Raw genomic sequence first — 22,890 nt, forward strand, 5'->3', positions numbered from 1 at the left:
GAGTTCGGTTGTGGATTCACGCTTCGCCAGGGTGGGCTGGTTACATGAAGTTTTCCGGGTTTTCTCCACATCTGTAATGCCTGAATAGGGGCCAGTTACCCTTAAATGGATTTCCCAGAAGACTTTATTCCCATCGATACAACCATCATAAACACATACAACTGCTATTACATGACAATTACATCACACTTTATCACAGGGCGATATAGGCTAGGTCATGTCCAACTAGCTTCTACAAGACAAGACATTACCCCGCATGTCTAGCCAAACAATTCTATTGCTTTCATCTTAATGCTAATTATCTTATTGTTAATCTTAATGCTTTTATCTTTATGCTAATTAGTCTTTTATGTTAATTTCTTATTTCTTTTAGTATTTAACGCTATATTAATTCTCTATAAAATGTGTTGTTGGTATGTATTTTGTAGTGTCTAGAACGAATTAATTGGATTTACATTGATTCATATGGAAATAAATGCCTCGGTTTTGGTCGGTTTCGGATTTCGCCGATTGTTTTCGGAAGAATTATCGACGAAAACCGAGGTATCAGTGAATATGATGAACCTTTTAGATAGCTGATTTGTAAACGAGCTACCAAAAGGTTCATTTTTACAGGCTTATATTAGATAATGCCAAAATAAACAAACTTATTATAAGTACACAAAATATAGAAAATTGAATCTTTAACATTTAAATTTAATTTTCATTTTTAGAACATTTACCAATTATTCAAAATTTTCGTCAGCATTAAACTGTTTGTTGATTAAATAGTCGATTTCTCTTGTTTTGATTACACAAATAAACACAGATTGCTTCTAGTCATACTGTTGGATAGAAGAATAACAATTTTAAAATTTTACGTTTGTTCTGTCATATTTGACGCTGCTGTTGTTATGGTAAGTTTTCGTTGCCAACCCTATTGTTTTTTTAACATAATATATTTTTTATTTGTTGTTTATTAATAGATTTAAGATTGAATTATGCTGTCTAATAATTATAAACTGATTAAAAACGTTATTATTTGCATTAATTCTAAAATCGATATTTAATTACTTCGAATAATTTCGGCCGGATCAAGGTGGCAACCTGCCGCTTTGGGGACCCGGGATCGAAAAATTCCTGGGGATTTTTCGATCCCGGGTCCCCCTCCCGAAACGGTGATCCGATCGGATATGTCGGCCGCCCCATTGTGGGCCTGGCCGAATCCATAATGGGCTTGCTAAAAGAGGTCCTCTTAGTGCCCACAAGGCAAAAAGAGCAAAAAAAAAACTTTGAATAATTCAACTTTGCCAACAATCATCTTATTAATTGAAAAAAGTAAATTAAATAAATAGAATTTATATTATAATTTAACGAATTAAAACAACTTACTATGAATTATGATGTTTTAACTCATTTGCAGTATGTTTCGGACAGCAATTGATAAGATTTTTTGCGTAAGGGCCTATCCACACATTCGATATTAACTGAATACCAGACAAACATTTGATGAATACTGAATACTTTTTTAACTCTATCTGGTTGGTGAACACTAAGACGGCCTCTTTTAGCAAGCCCACAATGGGACGAGCGGGTGGTGAGGGACGGGACCCGACAAATTTCTGGGGATTTTTCGACCCGTCCGGATTCGATTCCGGGTCCCCAGAGCGGATTTCGGGTCCCCAGAGCGGTAGACTGCCACCTTGACCGCTCGGCCATCCCGCCGTAAAAACCAAAAACCAAATACTGTGAACGATTTACTCGTGATGAATGTTCGGTATTCACCGTTTCCCGATTCTTGTCGGTAAATTGTGCTGAATCAAAGGATACGAATATTCGCCTTCACGTATTTGAGTTGTCCATCCATACTATTCGGCATTCGGCGAATAGCGAATGTGTGGATTAGGTCATCAATGTTTTCATTTTAGTCTTTTGAAAACTAAATCTTATCGTTTTTTTAGAATTTTGTGGGGAAGTACTCGATCTTTAGAGTATTCCCCGTGCAGGAACAAAATGAAAAGAAACTTCAATGAAATAAATCACTCACTCTATGACTCCAATGCAAGGAACTTAAAGTTTATTTCAGTCCTTCCAATCACTACTCTGTCCCTTCGCTATAACAGACACTAAAACAAAAGAAACAACACACACAAAAAAAACAATCTCGCGACTCTACCGTCTACACGTCTACTCTCTCTTCTTTCTTCCGAAAAAGTCCTTCTTCTTCCTTGAGCATGCGCGATCTCCTTCCCCCTCTCTGTTTTTCTTCCGAAAACGCGGCCCATCCTTTCTTTACCCTGCGGCCCACCCAAGGATCACGCAATAGAACACGTGATCTTTGGACCACATATCTCCCCTTCTCCCATTAACTTTTACAACAACAACAAACGGAATATTTTTTTTTTTTTTTCTTACACTATAAGTAATGTTGGGCTCACCGATATGCTACATTTTGTATCTTTACAAAGTTTAATATCTAATTGTAGTTTCCACGACTCAATGCACGGAAGTCAATTTGACGCCTTCTCAAGTTGTACCCGTCACTCAAACTATCTTCAGTTTGAGGTATTCTCTCACCTTGATCTTTATAATTCTCATCATTTTCTGGTAGAACAGTTTCCCTTTGTCTATATGCCCTACGCTCGATTTGTTCCTCCTCTTCGTTATCTCGTATCTCGTCAGCTCTGACTGGTAATTTTCGTGGCGTACGTCCTTTCTTTTTTCTAAGATTAGCCAATTTGCTCTCGGGACCAACATACCTCTTGAGCCGGTCAATGTGGACTGTTTGGTCATCCCCATCCTTACATCCCCTTATTCTTACGTTCACTTCGTTTATCCTATCAACTATGCGGAAAGGCTCCAAATACTTTGCAGAGAATTTTCGTTTTGTAGGATCATGAAGAGGTCGTGCTAGCCAAACTAATTCTCCTACTTCAAATTTTCGGAGAGAGCGGTGTCTATTCCAATATTCCCGACTCATTCTTTTGCTCTCGTCACTCAGAGCGCGCGCTATTTTATGCGCAGTCTCGAGTCTCTCCACGAGATCTGAGCGGTAACTTTCTATGTTCTGGTTCCACTCGACTCTGTCTATCTTGTCACCATTAGGGAAACGGGGGTCAAAACCGTAAATTAAAAAATTGGGCGTCTCACCTGTGGCTGAATTTACAGCGTTTCTATACGCGAACATGGCTGCTGGGAGGTGGGTATCCCAATTACGATTATCCCCATCTGATATGCGGGCGATAATTTCAACAATTGTTTTATTAAACCGTTCGATGAGGCCATTAGACGTGGGACGGTATGCGGTCGTCACTCTTCGTTTGACCTCTAACATTCGGCACACTTCCTCCATCGTACTAGATGTCAAATTCGGTCCTCGATCCGATATTAGTACGGTCGGGCACCCGAATCGACAGACGAAATTGCAAAAGAATGCCTCGGCGATTGTGTTTGCATCTTGGGAGGGGATGGCCACGGCTTCAGCATATCTTGAGAATAAATCAATGAATACGAGTATATAGCGGTTTGATCGTTCCGTTACTGGGAGTGGTCCTATAAGATCAACAGAGACTTCGACCATGGGGCGCGACGCTGTTTTGAAATCCTGGACGGGGGCTTTTCCTTTGTGACGATTATAACGCTGGCACACCTTGCACACTCTAACGAATTCCTCTATCCTTTTCCACATCTTCGGAAAGTAGAAATGGCGTTTAACTGCAGCAAACGTTTTGGCGATTCCCATGTGACCGGCAAGGGGGTGACAATGATGTGTCGAAATAATTTGATTGACTGCACTTTCACCAACACATCTTCTAATCATTCGACAGTCATCATCTACTTGGTTAATCGTCACAAGTTCACTGTCGATAATATCGAAATTTTCTATAGGCATATCCACCGTGTCGTTTGGTCTCTCTATCCCAAGAATTTTTCGTTTAATTGGACCGAAAATTTTATCGGTGTCCTGAGACTTTATTATGAGTTTGTCAATCTCTTCCATGGGTCTAGACTGATTCGATGTCACATTATTTGTAATCACATCACTGTGAACCCTTGAGAGAAAATCCGCAACCACGTTCTCTTTTCCTTTTACATGAGCCAAAGTTAGATCATATTCGCTCAATTCCATGGCCCATCGCATTAGGCGTCGGTTGTGATTCTGCATATGTTGTAGAAATACTAGTGGTTTATGATCGGAGTAAACAATCACCGGGCGTCCAAGTACAAGATATCTAAAATGACGTAATGCTAGGACGATGGCCAGGCATTCCTTTTCCACAGTCGAGTACATCCTCTCGTTCCCTTGCAGCTTCTTACTATAAAATCCTATTGGGCTGACATGTTCCTTCTCCCCCACCCTCTGGTTCAACACTGCCCCTATGCATCCCTCGCTGGCATCGGTACTCAAAAGGAATTCGCTCCCAAAATCAGGATGCCCCAACGTTTGGGTGTTAAGTAACATTTCTTTAATTCTCTTAAAACTCTTTTCACATTTATAATTCCAATCGAATTTCGCTCCCTTTTTAGTTAAGTCGGTTAAGGGCTGTACTATATGGGCGAGATTTTGAATAAATGGTCGGTAATAATTGACCATTCCGAGGAATGCTCTAACGTCCTTTGTGCGAGATGGCGCCGGTACGTCCGTTATCGCTTTGACGTTCTCAGGATCAGGTTTGATTCCCTTTCCGTTTATGATGTGGCCTAAGTATCTTATCTCAGGAACACAAAATTTACACTTCTCTGGATTTAATTTTAGTTCTGCCTTATCTATGGCCTCCATAACTTTATGGATGAGTGATATATGTTCGCCTAAGTCGCTAGAGAATAGGACAACGTCGTCTTGGAATACAAAGCACGAATGTCCTATGAAACGAGCCAAGACGCAATTCATCACACTCTGGAAGTAACGACCACTGTTTTTTCCGCCCTGGGGCATGCGACACAGTTGATATTTCCCCCAGGGCGTGGAGAAAGCAAAAACCTCCCTTTTCTCCTTCTTGATGGGGATCTGAAAGTACCCCGAGCTCAAATCAAGGACTGAAAACACCTTACTTCCTCTGAATTGTGTCAGAATATCATCAACCCTCATCATAGGGAAGTCCTGACTAATGGTTACGTCATTTATCCGTCGTAAGTCCAACGTAAATCTAATGTCTCCATCGTCTTTGTTTACGATGTGTATGGGAGAGTTCCAAGGAGAATTACTCTCTTCTATGATTCCAGCCTCCAGGTAGGAGTTTATTTTCTCTTTCAACTTGGGAAGCATGATGTGGGGTATCCTATATTGCCGAGTGTTTATCGGTCTAGACTCAGATAGCTCGATATCATGGCAAAATTTTGATGTTCCTGTTAGGTTTTCAAGCTTTGAGGAGAAGCAAGAAGAGAAGGTATGTATCAAGTTAAGCATTTTACTTTGGTGGGGAGGAGGGATATGATCCACTTTTATTCCCTTTGGAACTGTACTTGTGGCATGACTCATCACTGTGAGCGTACACTCGTTACTTTTGTCTTCCTGTGTCCATGTGCTGATTTTATATAACAATTTGCATATCACTTCGCACTTTCGCAGGAAGTCGATTCCAAGAATGGCGTCATAATCAACAAACGTATTTGCTTTGACGCTCCCAAACTTCTGTTTTATGATCTTGCCACCACATGAGAGTTTCATACAAATTACGGGTTCACAAGTTACAGACGGTCCACTTATTCCCTTCACCGATAGGGTTTCGTTGACTATCTCGCAATTATCTCCGTCTAGTAGCATCTTTACTGTGTCAAGATTCATTAACGACCTTTCCGACCCTGTATCGATGAGAAATCGGACCTTCGTCGTCCCAATTGCTCCTCCGCATACCGGTAAACCATTAGTGTTTTGTCTTATGTTCAGAGCCAGCTTACAAACATGGCTGAGCCTGCAATCCTGGCCACTATTGCAAGCCCTTGTTAGTTTAACTGTTGTTTTGTTTTTGTCGGGCAGTTACGTGCAATATGTCCCGGATAACCACAAGCGTAACACACATAGTCTGCTGCTTCTCGTATCTGGTCTTTTCTGTTAATGGTTGTCATTCGACTCATGTTCTCCGAAAGTTCTTCCACCTGTCTTACAAGCTTCTCTACGGTTTCTCTCAAATTGCCTCCCTTGTGTTCACCTGCTCCCTTATTGTTGGTGATATCCTCCTCAGTTTTTGTGGTGGTTTCTGCCATATTAACGTAACACGTGTTCTCTTTACGAAAAAACCTTTGCTCGATCTCATTAGCCTTCTCTGCCAGTCCGACTGCTTTATCAAACGATACGGGTTGATGGTTCAGTACTTCACGACGTAAACGAATATCTAAGCCCCTAATAAATTGATCCAAAAGTAATTGTCCTTTGTTAGGTTCAAGATGTGGATTAGCCTCGATCACTTGGTCAACCGCTTCGCATAAGCGAACACGGAACTCCCATAGATCTTCTTCTTTCCGTTGTCTAATACCTGTATATTGTCTTAAAGCCTCTCCGCCGTCCTTCACACACTGTTGAAATTTTCTAATGATTCTTTCCCTTATTTTATCATAGTCTTCTCCATACATAGCCCGGGCCTCATTAAGAAAAGTTAGAGGTTTCCCTTTTAACCTAGCACTGGCTATTGTAAGGTAATCCGACTTTCTCCATGCGGCTAGCTTAGCAACGTTTTCAAATTGTAAGAAAAATTCTCTAATCGAAATCATGTCTGATGGTGTCCCTGTGAATGTGGGGACCATTCCGAGGTATCCGGCAATTAACGGTGGACACATCGCCGACTGTTCTGCTGAACTAACCTGGGTTTCGGATTCCATTTTCGTTGATCGTGTTTTCACAACCTGAACTACTATAACTTGGTGTGAAAATGGAGTCTTGAGAGCATATCCTGTCGCGGACGCCAATTATGTGGGGAAGTACTCGATCTTTAGAGTATTCCCCGTGCAGGAACAAAATGAAAAGAAACTTCAATGAAATAAATCACTCACTCTATGACTCCAATGCAAGGAACTTAAAGTTTATTTCAGTCCTTCCAATCACTACTCTGTCCCTTCGCTATAACAGACACTAAAACAAAAGAAACAACACACACAAAAAAAACAATCTCGCGACTCTACCGTCTACACGTCTACTCTCTCTTCTTTCTTCCGAAAAAGTCCTTCTTCTTCCTTGAGCATGCGCGATCTCCTTCCCCCTCTCTGTTTTTCTTCCGAAAACGCGGCCCATCCTTTCTTTACCCTGCGGCCCACCCAAGGATCACGCAATAGAACACGTGATCTTTGGACCACATATCTCCCCTTCTCCCATTAACTTTTACAACAGGAAGCTTTTACGCTATGAGTGCCTCTCCCTTCTTTACACTGTGAACCACCCAAGGGGTTGGTTACGAGTCGGTTAGGTAACAGAACACGTGGTCTTCAGACCACAATTTAGTTTATTTTTTAATTTGGTTTATAGTTTAGATATTTATTTTCTCTAGTCCTTTCTTGCAAAACAGTTTTATCGTGTTCTTTAAAAAAAATATTTTCTATATAAATAGCATCGCTAGACCCTATATACCAGGGGTGGCCAACTTTTGTGCACATAAGATCTACTTTTTATCGTAAAAATGTGTCGCGATCGACTTGTTGTCATAGGCATAGTCTAAGTGGCGAGGGGGGTGTGAAATACATACTATGTTTATACACTGTTTCAGTACGAAGTGCACTCACTGCTTATGAGTCGAGTCATAACTGCATGCATACAGTTGCGTTCGGTTACAAATATAATACATTAAGTCAAGACATCGCTAGCGATCGACCAAAATTGGCTTGGCGATCGACCGGTCGATCGCGATCGACTTGTTGGCCACCCCTGCTATATACTATAAAGCTAAACTCCAACCAAATGCCGAATTCTATCGGGCTTTTCTAGCCCGATAGATTCGGCACTTGGTCAGAGTTTAGCTAAAACTTCTTTATTTTTCACGTTTACATTCTTCTGCATTGGTGAAAGTGATACTATTCACTATCTTTTTCTTTTATGCTTTTTTTTCACCGTTATTTTCTAGGAATTATCACATCCACAGAGTCAAAAAATACTAGCCAATCAACATGTTGCCGTGGGAGTGTTGGTGAATGAGGAGGAAAGCAACGAAAGAAGTTAATGACGGTAAGGACTGTGAATAATGAATCATGGTTAACGAAAAGAACACAGGAAAAAGTTTTTAATATGAAATCAGTCAAAACAGTGGAAAAATTGAAAAATTGTGAGAGAGCATCGAAAAAGTTTGTGCCTTTAAACAAGGGAAATATTGTATTTTCCGAAATGCATCTGGGTGAAATAAAGTTGTTGCTTGGGTAATATTTTTGGAGTCTGTGAATGTGATACTTTCCATGAAATAACGGTGTTTGAACCAATTACATTTTGAGATTTTAAAAAAGGGAATAGAAGCAAAAGAGATAAGTCATAGATTTGAACTACTCTTAACTACAAAAGCAACGGCACAAATTATTGTTTGAGAATTGTTCATATATCTCGGACGAACATTCGTCTACCCGCAACGAATCGACACGACAAATAATCGAATGTTTAACATTCGATTATTTGTCGTATGTGCTGGGCAAATGACAAGCATTTCAGCAAATAGTTTGGCGAAAGGCGAATATGCCTTTGAATACGCGTAAGATTCGAGATTCGGATCTCCTTCGAAATGTTCTTTTTTTAATCGATTTTCAGTTGTAAAACTAAATTAATAATAAATGTTATTAAAATATTCGATAATTTTACTAAAAGTGCTAAATTTTTCTAAATTAAAACGAATTTAATAAAAATGAACAATTATTTATTGCGACATCGTTACAATCTCGAGCTGAAATTTTTTAGATCTCGATGCACAATGCTCTTGATTATAGTAGTGTCTTACCCCTGTACATCATACTTTTCCTGTTAACAAGAGAGTCATGCCAGTCATCTATCGATCTCTGTTCTGGAAAGAAAATTTTTGAATTGAAATAACGTGACTTCCGGTTCAAATCAGAAGTGGGTATATAGTTAATCAAAGCCTCCTCGGCTCCTAAACTTTCCATATCTGGTCTCGACTTTCATCTATCTAACTCCGTCCTCGAGATTAAGGAAGGGCAGACATACAGACTCCAGTAGGAATTTATAGCTCTGCAATTAAAAATTGAAGTTCAATAAAGTGCGTAATTCACTTGTTCCGACCAGTAATTGTTAATATATTGTTTACAGCAGTGTTTCTCAAACTTTTTGGACCGCGACACCCCTTATGCACTAAAAAATTTCAAAGGACCCCCGAAGAATAAGTATGTGTCAAAAAACATCCCGGAGGGAGAGGGTTAGGCTCGTATTTAAATATTTATATTATTTTTATTATTTATATGTGCAATTTAAGTAAAAATTATTTTATATATTTTTTATTTCTATTATTTCTAAACATGAATCCATAGTAAATTTATAAAATATTTGAAAAAATTGATCTGGCATCAATTTTTCAGCGACCCCCCAAATATTTTTCACGACCCCCTTGGGGGTCGCGACCCCCACTTTGAGAATCACTGGTTTACAGGGAAAGAATAGACAACTAAGGCAATACTACGAGAAGAAGAATTTTAGAAAAGATCTTCGTCCAGAAGAGGATCGAGACAGGCTGACAATGATGATGATATTGTTCAATCATAAGCAGATGTAGCGGTGCTAGCAGACTACGAAAGGGGGCACAAGCTATAAAAATAGTCATTATACATTATGCAAAAAGCTTCAAACTATGATAACGTCGAATCAACGCTCCTACAAAGTAGCATTGATTACAATCGGGCCAAGTTTCGGTCAACGTACAGTACGATGAAGTTTCATGAGACAATAGACAAATATCGTTTATTAGTTTATTTTTTATTGGTAGAATAAGTTAGAAGTCATGAATTTTCTTTTGTTTGTTGATAATGAAATTTAGTCTCTCTTAGAGATTAAGAAAAGGGCAACACAGACAAAAAGGGAGACATGTTCCTCAATATACGGGCGCCCCTGACCAGATGCCTCTGTAATATTAATAATATTTATATTAATATATGTGACATAAGCATATGAATGTAATATGTTTATTAATATATTTGCCATAAAAGTTTTATGGCACGGCTTTATGGCACGGTTGACACAAACATTGTGTTTATACATAATTTTGATTTCCATAAGTATAGTGCTATAGGTGTAGTCTAACCTCAAAATACCGTATGACAATTCGTTTATTATTAGCGATTATGGCATTCATAGAAATTGGCCCACTCGCTCCGCTCGTGTGCCAAACTTCCATTCATGCCATAATCGCCTGTATTATAAACTAATTGCATAACATACTATTAATGCAAGAGTTTGTAAGTACTAATTTAATAAAACAAATATACATTATAACTCTGGCTTCCTAAATTTAAAATCTGTTTATTGCATTGTAACTTCGAAGTAATTTTTATGGTAAAGCTTTCATTTCATTGAAATGAAAGTTCCACCATTTAAATTTTCTATGACATTCCTTTTATTCTTGCTTTCTATAAGGACTTTTTTGCTTACACCTTTAGATTTAGGTACAGGAAGACTAAATACAGTCAAACCTGTTTTTATGCGGGGGATAGGGACCGCATTAAAAAAAACGCATTAAAAAAAATCTCACGAAACTTCACGAATGGCTGTAAATAATAGTTTTCGCAACACAATTAAAAAAAAATAATTTTTTTATGCGGTCAATAGGGACCGCATAAAAAAAGTCTCACATAGAAAATAACTCAAAACCGTACGAAATAGAATTTATTGACAACAGATGTCAGCACTTGACTGCATCGTCTGGTCTATCGTCTGTTTTACATATTTTTGTCCAGGTGGTGTTTTGTTGACTTAAAAAGTAAATTATTTCATTTTTCGCATATTCATGCAATAATATTACTATAATAAGTGCATTTATGCTATAATAAGTTTATTTAGCTATAATAAGTCAACGTGAGACATGACGAATCGCACGAGACTAGTCGCCAACTATACCGCACAAATTAAAAAATTCGCATTAAAAAAATCGCACAAATAAAAATCGCACATAAAAAGAGTGCATAAAAACAGGTTTGACTGTATATCGTGAAGGAAATCGAAGCAGGATTTACATGCGGTATTTGAACGAACGTCGCGCTATAAAGTATCACTAATAGTTCGAATCTTTGGAAAAATTAATAGAAAACGAAACGTTCCAACAATTACTGATTAGAACATAGAATTGAATATTCCGCCTAAATAGCTATAGAATGACTTACAAGATTTTGGATTCTTTCGATTTCGGTTTTGAGTTAAAGCGATCTTTTAAAAATTCGACCTAATATATATACATACAGTTTTATATATATATATATAGACACACTGGGCAAGTGGAAAGTAACTAGACATTGAGAGATCGCTATAATTTTTGTAAAAGTAATGCGATCATAATAAAATTTATATTTTCATGTACACCAATCAATGGAATTTTATAATTTCCGATCGGTAATGTGGGACGAGACCGAGAGAGGCTGCACGCGCTGTGGCAATAATAACAGTGGACCACTTGTCTGTTCAGGAGCGAGTACAGATTGCTGTACGTTATGAGATGTGGAAATCGGGGGTTGCTGTGCAGAGATGGTGGCGTACGGTGAACGAATGTTATGCCACAATCCATCCGGAAACAATCAAGAATTCTCATTCGAAGCTAAAATTACCACAGGTTCGGTTGCGATGCACAGAGAAGTGCGATCCATCCCCATCACAATCTGAGGAAAACATGGTTGATGGCGCCAATACCTACATTAAATTTTAAAATATGTATTCGTTTTCCCATTTAATCAGATACATATTAAATAAACTTCATCATTTTAGAAGGAGGTGGGGGTATTTAGAAAGACGTTACGTAATGCTAGGATTTCGACCCTTTAGATAACAACAATTCAAGGTTTTTTTTTTTTAAGTATCGCATAGCGAATCTTACCACCTATGTCACTGTTTTATGCGTTATACGTTTAATTAATAAAATAATGTATAGTCAGCGCAACTAGAATTGGCCCTTGGGGTTGGTTCATTTTTAGTCTTTAGGAGCGAAAGAATTGTTTATGAATACACATATACTCTCTTGGGCTTCATTGTCTTGAAAAGAGGTCGAGCGGTTAATTTATTTAATTACATCAGCATTATCATGTTCTATGAAATATTTATATTTATTAAAAATTCTTAATTTGTAAACAAGAATTTTATCAATCTGTCCTATAGAACATTAAGATGAACCAACCCAACAGCCAACTCTGGTCGCGCTGACTATAACGTTCAATACCCCGTGATATGATTATTCCTTAGTAAAATTAAGGAGATCGGTGGAAGATACGCGTTTTGTAATTTTTGCATTGTGAAAGGCATTGTGAAAGGCAAGAAATCGTAAATACGATAACTTTCTTATTTTTCGTTTCCGGTCCAAAAGTAGGGTATCGTTGAACTCGGGGGATCGAGACGAGTTCAACGATACCCTACTTTTGGACCGGAAACGAAAAATAAGAAAGTTATCGTATTTACGATTTATTGTACTCAAAATCCCAAAATTCCATGGGGAGTAATCTATACAACATCCGAATCATATTTAGGATAAACCACTCTTTTATCAAATGATCCTCCAGAACAGTAATTTTCAAACTAGCCCTGGGCCAAATCACCACCTAAACATATATGACACATTACTTATAAATGATATGATTTGTATTAATATATTCCATATATACTTTTAGTATATGTGGAATACACAAAATATTTATAGCCCGCCTACCTACAATTTTCTCTGCCAATCGAAAAGTTTGGGCACCGGTGCTCCACACCTTTTCTATTTCAATTTCAGAAAAAATAAAGTAATTTTCAGAAAATTTAACTTTGATTTCAGAAACGGTAAATTTATTTTCAGATGAAGTTAAATTAGTATTAATTTTAAGCATAATTTTTGAACGGTAATCAGTTAGCTTATGATTCAGACTTCGATTGAATTAATGTCATATTAAATTTCTATGAATAAATTGTGCAATTGTTAGATACAAATTAACTGTAGCATCTATTCGAACTTGATAGTTTAGACTAAAGCTAGCCTGTATTGCATTAATTAATGCTAACTTTAGCCTAATCCTAAAAGACAAGAGGAAACTATAATATGATGTAATATTCTAGAATATTACATCATATTATAAGAATAAGTTATCAATATAACTTATATTTATTAAATATTTAACAATTTCTTCCAAGTTTCGTATTCCATTTCCATATAAGTTATTTCCATTCCACATTCATGTACAGTACATTTGTAGTCAAGTTCAGGCCCAAATCGAATCGAGGAGGGCTAACAGGAATTGAAATGTCGTTGCTAAAATAATTCTTATCCCATTACTGAGTGTTATAGAAGTATACTACACTAAATTTTAATTATTTCATACGTTATTAAAATGATAAATCAAACGATATTTTGTTATCATTTGAAACTTATAAAAATGATGCTTTATATTATTAAGTTTTTAAATTGTTATAAATCATTTAATTTAGTTCATTTAATATACTATTCGTTGGTAACTTAAGACAGCTTGTAATTCTAAACTCTGAATTGTCAATCTGATAACAAGGTTTATGATTTCAAATGCATTCATCTAATAAGTTAGGTGGAAGAGATTTTAAATATCAAAAAGATTACATTAAAAATAGTCATTACTTTCATATGTTTTTGAGATTGATTGGTGGAAAATTCAAAATTTTGTTTCAAAATATAAGAACTGTAAGTTTATTCAAAAATCAAATACAACTTGCGATTATCAAATAATATTTTTACGTTTTGTTAATAGGGTTTGTCATTAGAAACTGTAACTAAACAGTATTTATAATAGCAAATATTTTGTAAAAAATTACTGTAAAAAACAATAAGAAAAAATAAAGTGTGCTTCTAACTCGTGACAACAGCTATGCAAGCAAACCAAGTACAGTGGTTCATACGAAACGAGTTATACCATTGGTTTGCTTACTTAACAGCTTGTCACTTAAAAGCACCCAAAAATAAAATAAAATTGTTAATGGTTCTGACTTCAAGTAAATTGAACATTTGCAATATTGGAACAAAGTTCACTCACTTTATTGAAGTGATAATTAAAATGATTTAATTTGAACTGTTTATAACTTCCATATCCGTCGTGTGATGTCAGTCACTGTCTTTGACATCATATCGAAAACATATAATGATGGCCTCGAGACGACCCCAGCTCCAGTGTTTTAACTAATTATGTTCTAACTAAAGACAACGTCACCGCAAAACGATTACGTCGATGTTACTCGGACACGATTTTAAATGCAGGATATCTTTCGAATCGATCGCATCAATGTTTCGAATGAATTGAATAATTTAATGAAGGAACGTAGAAACTTTTCGAGACTTTATACTCGTATCCTCTTTTTAAGTACGTACATTAGAGCCTCATTTTAACGGACCTCTATTTAACGGACAAAATTTCCGGTCCGTATGTGAAAATTAACACCCTGTTAATTTTAAAATGCTTTTTATATGCAATTAAATTAAAAGGTTATTTTTCATATCGAAGAGTCACCGATTACTAATAACATTATTTATTTGTTTAGTTAAATACCACCCCAACCTTTAATCACCAAAATTTAATAAAATCAATCCCCTAATAAATAAACCTCTCTGCAAAATTTCAGAAATTTTCGACAAAAGTACGGGAGTTATTAAGCTTCAGAGCTTCATGATAAACACACACATACACACTCTAACATCCATAAATACAGAAATTACCCCAAAATATTTTTGCATTTCTCGACGTTTCAAGGTGTCCTAAGTCCAAAAATGCAAAAATCTTGGGGGGGATCATTTTTTGACTGATTGCCATACTTTCCCTCTGTTATATATAACAGCCCGAAAAATAAAAATACCATGACACTAGCTGAAAGTTAAAATTACACGCTGTTATGAAATATCATTAAAAATAACTTTTATATTATTAATTATTATAAAAGTGCTTAAGTTTAGAGATAGAGATGAGTTTTTAAAAATATTGTAAATGCCATAACAGTAAAATTTTCATTAAGTCCTACCCTTCGTGTTCCATACTCCAAAATTTAATACAGTAGCATCAATGCTTCTTATATATAAGTTACCATACCAAATTTAGTTTTTTTTTTTTTTTTTAAATCTTTATCTTTACCCTATCTTAAGATATTCAACGAAATAAAAGCCAACACACACATGCTCGTATGCACGGAACGTTTTTCCTTTTTTTTTTGTTTTTGACATTTTTAGATACAGGAGATCTCAAAACGTCGAGATTTGCAAAAACCAGAAGGGTCAAATTCGACACGATTACAATATTTCCTCGTGTTACGTTATAGCAGCCGGGAAAGTAAAATGCTTTTTGAATATCAAACATGACAATGAAATAATTTGATATTATCCAGAGTGCTCGAATATTAAAGCTGTAGAAATTGAGATAGTAAGAAGTGACATCTCGTTCCAATTTACACAAACGTACACTTTATTCTGGAAAAATCATTCAAACACCGGTTAAGTGAAAGTGGTATACTTAATTTTCCTTGCTGTTTTGTTATTCAGTATTAATTTTTAAAATATTCTTTTAAACTTCATAATTAGCACCTACTAGATTATATTCAATCTATTCATTTGGTGAGCAATAGTAAACCGGTACTTACGTATTATGATACAGTAAACAATACCACAATACATGTAGGCCTGCTTATTAAATGATAATTGTTTAACTGAACACAAAATAAAATAGAAATAAAAATAGAAAATAATTCACAAGCTTAATTAACATTATAGTCACATAAAGAAGAAAAATAAATATTCCGAACATATTCTTTGGGTCTGTGACACTGTTCTGTCATTTATCAAACAAGTAAATGAAGCAAGATCTATGGAAAATGACGCTGCTGAATGGATCCACGAGCATGCTTCTAGACTCATTTATAAAGCGAACAATTTTGTATAAATATAATGTTTCTATTCTTTAATCATCCTATGTGCAAAATCAGCTAAGCAGAAAAGACAGGTTGCAAATTACACACGCTGTAATTTGCAACCTGTCTTTTGGAGATTTGGTACAATAAATATATTTTTATGATCATATAATAATAGAGCATAAAAATTTTATTGTGATAAAATGTAAATCCGGCTTTGATCTTTAAACTTCACGATTACGAGTGTACTTTTGAAGATATGTAACACTAAGTAGATAAAAGGGTTAAGTTGGATGCATACTAAGTAGGGATTGCAATTGCTGGATCCCTCATCCAGCAATCCAGCTGGATCCAGCGCATTCTTCGGCCTGCTGGATCCAGCACCAAGTGCTGGATCCAGCACTTGACTCTCAATTAACTTGGATCCAGATCCAAGTTAATTGAGTATTTGCGGATCCAGCGTTGCGGATCCGCAAATACTCAATTAACTTTCTAAATAATTGCACAAAAGTCTACGTCGTCGCGTTGCCGCTTTGCTAACTACTAGACTGCTACTAATTACTTACTCACTACTTTACTAACACTAATAATTAAATTACTTATAAATAAACTATACCTTAATCAATCTAGCAAAATTTAATAAAATAATAACGTATTCGCTTTTAACGATCTTCTTCAGTTACAAAAAAATGCAACATTAACTACAGAACATAAAATGTGTTTGGAATAAATATAAAAATAATAGTGCTTAATTACATCCCATTTTTTTAAAACAAGATACATAGATGTACTGCCAGGTCTGATAATTTTCGTATTGTATACCGACGTAATTCCACTGTTTTCAAACTTTTAAGAAACGATAAAAAGAAAGAGGATCGGAATTCAACAACGGGTATATATTCGGTGCCTTTACACAACCAACGTTTCAATTCCAAGCTTGTTTATGTGGGTGCAACGATGCGCAGTTTAAAACAAAGGCTCAAGAACACAAATATACAATCAGTAAGAACCTTGACAACACTGCCCTGGCATCATACGCAAGACAGAATGATGTTAACGTCCAATGGGATCAAGCGGCAATTATAAAAACGACGACGAATAGGCAAACGGTCAAACATCTTTAGAGATTGGAAATCTGCAAGGCGCACATGACAACTGGTTGTATAAACCATAGAGATGCTGTTATTAACGGACAATGCTGGTTTCGTTGGATTTTATATACAGGGTGTTTTTTTTTTTAAACTGACGGTACTCAGAGACATCTGTAGAGCAATCTAACAGCCGGACTGTCGCCAAATTTGGAAGAGTGACTAAGGACGACATGGGAAAGAGATTCCGTGACAAAAAAAGTAGTACCCAAATTTGCCGGTTGGGTGGATTTGGCGCTGTTGTAGCAAAACAGCTAAGAATCTGCATGAAATCCAGCTGCAATTAACAAACACACGAATGAATAATCGGACAGCGGTTTCAGTGTAATAACGAAAGTTTAATTAATCAGCAAATAACCTTCTCCCTTCTTCAATGTGATCACCGTCCTGCTGGACAACTCATTGCATCCTGAACACCGTGTTCTCTATGGCCAACGTAACATGTCCGCAGGAATGTTCATCACAGTTCGAGAAATGTTGTCCTTCAAAGTCATCTAGTTTGGGACACTACCAAGATAGACCTTGGACTTTAAGTAACCCCACAGGAAAAAGTAACATGGGGTTAGATCCGAGGAGCGAGGCGGCCATGCAAGTGGAAAAAAGCGACTGATGACCCTTTCTTCAGTGAAGTGCTGGTAGCTTTTTCGCTACAACAGCGCCAAATCCTCCTCTACCGGCGAATTTAGATACTACTTTTTTGTCACGGAATCTCTTTCCCATGTCGTCCTTAGTCACTCTCCCAAATTTGGCGACAGTCCGGCTGTTAGATTGCTCTACAGATGTCTCTGAGTACCGTCAGTTAAAAAAAAAACACCCTGTATATATTTTTTCCGCTATTTATTTTGTTTATTTATCTATATTTTGTCTGTTTGGGCGTTTTCCATTAATTTTTATATTTATTCCGAACACATTTTATGTTTTATATTTAATGTTCTATTTTTTTTGTAACCGAGGAAGATCGTTAAAAACGATTGAAAACGTTATTATTTTATTAAATTTTGCTGGATTGATAAAGGTGTAGTTTATTTAACTTATTCTACTTCCAGTACATAGTTTTATATACTGTACTTATAAATAACTACAGACTAATATGTAGAGCCTATATATGAAAACTGGTAAGACTGATAGTCACTTAGCCACTGATTATCCGTCTTTACATTATTATAATATATTAATATAAATTAAACAGTAGAATTACCTTTGCTATTATTTAACTTAAAGATTACATTATAATTATAATCTAACTAAACATTTAAAGTTAATTATCTCTATCTCAAGTGTTAAACCGAACCAAACTTAAGTTTACTACCTAAATGTGTAAGAAGTTTTACTGATTTATAGTGACCAGTCTAAATAATAAAAGCTTCTTAAGTATTTTTTTAAAATGTTTTATTTCATTAAAAAAACAAAACATAAATTGCAGGATAGATAGACAGATAACACTTTATTGCAGCAAAAATACATCCACGCTGGATCCGCGCTGGATCCAGCTGGAATAATTTCAATCCAGCAAAAATCCAGCTGGATTCAAAACACTGCTGGATTGCAATCCCTAATACTAAGTTATAATTGTACCGGCACACAAAAATTTTTCCAGAAAATGATAAAATATATTTCACGATATTCACGCTTTATGTATAATATCGAACCTCTGAACACGGCCACTGATAAGAACATAAAAATGGCCGTTGTTTGGAGTTTGTATTTTAAGCATTTTTTGTTAAAAAGAATAGAAAAATTTTCTGAAAAATGACCATCGTTGGAGGTCCGACTGTATAAAGAATTTAAATAGCGACAATAGTATAGAAAGGAAAACAATTACACAAATGAAAAGTCAGATCTTTATTATAATCTTCCAACAACAAATCTTGTACATCGATTTATTTATTATGTATATATATATAGTATTTTCGCGTCCATAAAAACACTATTTTAATCGATTAAAACAACATCAATTTTTCTATAATAATAATAATAATAATTGATGGAAGCATCTTGTTTTATTTAACAATAAATTCATCTAAGAAGCCACGTTTCTCAATCTGTAGCCCACGGGATCTAATCTGTAGCCCACGGGATCCTAGAATCGTTTATTTATCTTAACAAATGATTCGATAGAAACCCCTAGATCGAGTAAGGTTGAGAATTTGGCTAATCTAGAACCATTAACTGTAGTGCATTTACAATAAGAGACAACTGCAAAAAGAAAACAAAGTAATTGTCTTTTCGCATAATTTCGAAAGCTATTTATAAATTCATATATGTATATATATATATTTACACACACATCAAAAATAAATACGGATATAAACTCAAAATTATATATATATATATATATATATATATATACATATTTTAATAAATAGTATACGACACATACACTTAAAGACTAGATTCTGGTAATCTTCTCAACCAGTAGCTCGCGAACTCGTATTCCCGTTAACGTAATATTGTATTGGGAAAATCATTGAGAAGTTGGTGTGGAATATATATATATATATATCCAAGTGAAAATTGTATATAGCGTTAACAAATGTGCTCCAGAATTATGATAAAGCATGAATATCGTGACAAATACTGTTATTTTACATATATATAAAATTTGAATTGTGATAATTATCTCCCTATTTAAAAAATGTTTTTTTCTGTTTTCGTTTCATGACTAGATCCTAGACTCGCATCAGTAATGGCACAGGCTTGTTTTTATTTTTATTATTTATCATGAAAAAGATAAATCTAAATGACTTTATCCTTATAAATTTTTGATGTGTGTATAAAAGAGACTTTTTAAAATTTTCCTTTACAAATAAGGAAAACTTGGTAAAGTTTTCGAACCTTTCTTCTATAAAAAAAAAACCTCAACAATCGATCCATCTTAACCACTCTATTTAAAAAGAGGATTAATTAATTTTTTAAAGTTTTTTTTTAATCCTAAATCCTTTATTATTTACCATCATTTTAATATATTTAAAATATATTTTATTGATATATATATATATTTTTATTGCTTTACTTGCAGTAGGATGGAGATTGCTTCCTAAAAAAATCGCAATAGTTCCATCATTTCCGTTTCCTTTTATTTAATTTTTTCATTTTTTTTCATTTAAATTGTTTTAAAAAAGCAAAATAAATTAAATGGAAATTATTTTGGCATTTTTATAAAACAATTTCTCTCTTTAATTTACTTTAATTAAATTATGCCCATGTGCGTTCCTAGAAAATTAAATAGAAATATGGAAGAATTCGTAATTATTTTATTAGAAAAATTTTAAATAATAAGAGATTCGATTATATATAAATTGAGTATTTTAATAATAATATTAAAAAAAACATTAAAAAATAAATTTTAAAAATCTCTTGATGAAGCGACAACGTAATAAAAGAGAAATGTGTCGATTAAAATTAAAAGCGAGCCACGTGACCGCCAGGGAGAGCTTCGGGCACGTCACGTGATCGGGGAGTTAAAATTAAATTAATTATTATTTCACTTTTTTAATTTTCTAGCGAATGCAATAAAGAGAATGAGGAGAAAATAAATAAATATATATTTTTAGAATTAAAAAAAAATAAATACATAAAATATTTTAATTGGATATATTTAAAAAGTAAAATCAGTTGCTGTTTTCAGTCATTAAAAATCTAAAAATGCAAACCAGCTGCTGTTTTAACTATTTTTAACTATCTAAATCGTGCGATTTATATATATATATATAAATTTTTTTGATGGATATCTTCCACTCACGTGCTCGCTATATGATAAATATTACCTTTTCGTGTGACTTTTTTTCGCTATTTCGACGGGGTTTTGAAGTCCAGCTTCATAGAAGTTTAACTAGGAGGAGAGGGGATGGAAAGATCGTAATGGGAGTGTTTAGAATAGGAGACGGTAAAGGAGGAACTGTAGGGGGTTAATTACGCTTTGTATTGATGCGCCGGTAGCCTTTAGTGGGCGTTTCCTGTTCTAGATCATCCCAACCTGGATCCCATACGTCATCGTCGCTCTCCCCCATCGCTCCCTGTTCGTCGCGATAATCGATCAATAGACGTTCGCTCTCCTGTCCTTTCCATTCTCGCGATAGAAGAGGAGATCTGCCAGGACCACCCCTTTTGGATTTACTAGGTGTTTTGGCGTTCGCACTGCGTCGTGGGGAAAGTGCCATTTCGGTCCACTCGTCGTTAATTAATTTATCCTCGCTTTGATTCTCCATATTTGATTTATTAGGCGATCTGAAACGGGAAAGATTTTTTTTCCTCTTCAAAAAAATTCGTTTAAAAAAATTGTTGTTCTTTATTTTATTTATTAACAAACCTTGTTTGGCTGCTTCCTTTACCGCATTTTATCTCCTTTTCCAAAACGGTTTGATCATGTAATAAGGGTGTATTGCTATTATCGGGATCTCTATTCCTGTGAACGGGTGAAGGGTAAATTATACACTAGATGGCAGCACTTTTTTTAATAAAAATTAATTAGAAATTACGACCGCTTAATAAATAAAGACAATTATTTTACCTAATTATATAAAAATCTTCTTATTAATAATAATTAATTTTATGAATATTTAATTCACAATTTAGAATAATAATAATGATTTTAAGCGCAAAACACTAAAAAATGGTTTAGTCAGCATTTTTTAAAAAATCATAAACATCTGAAAGATGATCCTACATGGCTACGTCCGAATTGATAAAAATTATTATTAATTTTCTTAAATTAATAAAGAAACGAACCGGTAGACGAACGACGAAATAGCAAATATTAAAGAACGAATTAATATAAAATTCACATCGCTGAAATGTATAACGGAACAGTTTTAAACATCTCAATACCATATGGAGTACGTACGTAAGAAGTAGATGGCATATATAGATGGCGCTGATTTTGTATATATTATTACTTACTTGCTTAAGTCTCCGACACGATAACCTTTCCTCAAATTGGTAGACGACTTGTCGCCCAATACTTGATGATTTGTCGCTAACCAATCCATACCGAAAGTCGGGTTTAACGTCTCTTCTATGTTTACTACGTTGTTTCTGATCAATAAAGAGACGGTGGAGCCGCAGTGCGACTGTCTTCACCTGACGGCTCTACCTCTCTGAATGGAGTTAAACCGTCGATGTACATTTACCAATGTTGATGCTTTTACTCTATCGATTACCCTTAGTACACCAGTTGTGTACGTGACGATAACGCGTAATTTCACCGATCCCGCGCCCCCGTCTACGTTTTGATTACTAGACACTCCTAGAACGAATAATCTTGAAAAATTACGTAATTAGCTACTTTAATAGCGCCCGATCTCGTTCTAAATGACTTCGATTCGACTTTCCTCTCCTCCTCTAGACTCCATCTTTAAATCCTACAATGTGTACGGAATCACGTTTACTGCACGTTCGTTCGGATAGTTAGAAATTGCACGTCTACATCTTAGCTTATGTCTACCGCATCGCATAAATTCGTGGACTTAACGCATTAAAGTACATATATGCATATAGACTAATGTGTATTAAATTGCGCGTCGATATTGCAGTGGGGACCGAGTTTTAATGGTAATTTTGATATTTTATGCGCCATAATACCGTAAAAAAGAAAGGATATTTTGAAATATTTCACCAAGTCCTTAAAATTTTTTAATAAAGATTTTATACCGCTCTGTTAAGGTTATTTGAGTACGAATATTAGACATTTCACTCTTATGTTAAAAAATTTGATAATAAAAACGGAACAATTAAAATTCAATTTTGTAAAATGATTTTAAG

At 35.2% G+C, this 22,890-nt stretch overlaps 1 protein-coding gene across 2 annotated transcripts; it reads right to left on the reverse strand.

Annotated features, from left to right (window-relative positions):
* Positions 1-8,779: 8,779 nt before the first annotated feature.
* Positions 8,780-22,209, reverse strand: LOC136989801 (uncharacterized). 2 transcript variants are annotated; one of them, XR_010882959.1, is made up of 4 exons: positions 22,030-22,209; positions 21,440-21,535; positions 20,898-21,357; positions 8,780-9,130 (listed from the first exon to the last, which is right to left on the reverse strand). XR_010882959.1 is itself a non-coding variant. In XM_067288077.1 (3 exons), the coding sequence occupies exons 1-3, from the start codon at positions 22,116-22,118 to the stop codon at positions 21,039-21,041; spliced, it is 504 nt and encodes a 167-aa protein (XP_067144178.1). In that variant the 5' UTR covers positions 22,119-22,209; the 3' UTR covers positions 18,548-21,038. The 2 variants fall into 2 exon arrangements, 1 of the variants encoding a protein (XP_067144178.1); XM_067288077.1 differs by lacking the exon at positions 8,780-9,130 and having other exon boundaries at positions 18,548-21,357.
* Between the last annotated feature and the right edge of the window lie 681 nt (positions 22,210-22,890).

The sequence above is a fragment of the Centruroides vittatus genome, unplaced genomic scaffold, assembly GCF_030686945.1.
Source record: "Centruroides vittatus isolate TY-2023 unplaced genomic scaffold, ASM3068694v2 scaffold_769, whole genome shotgun sequence".
Classification (NCBI taxonomy): Eukaryota; Metazoa; Arthropoda; class Arachnida; order Scorpiones; family Buthidae; genus Centruroides; species Centruroides vittatus.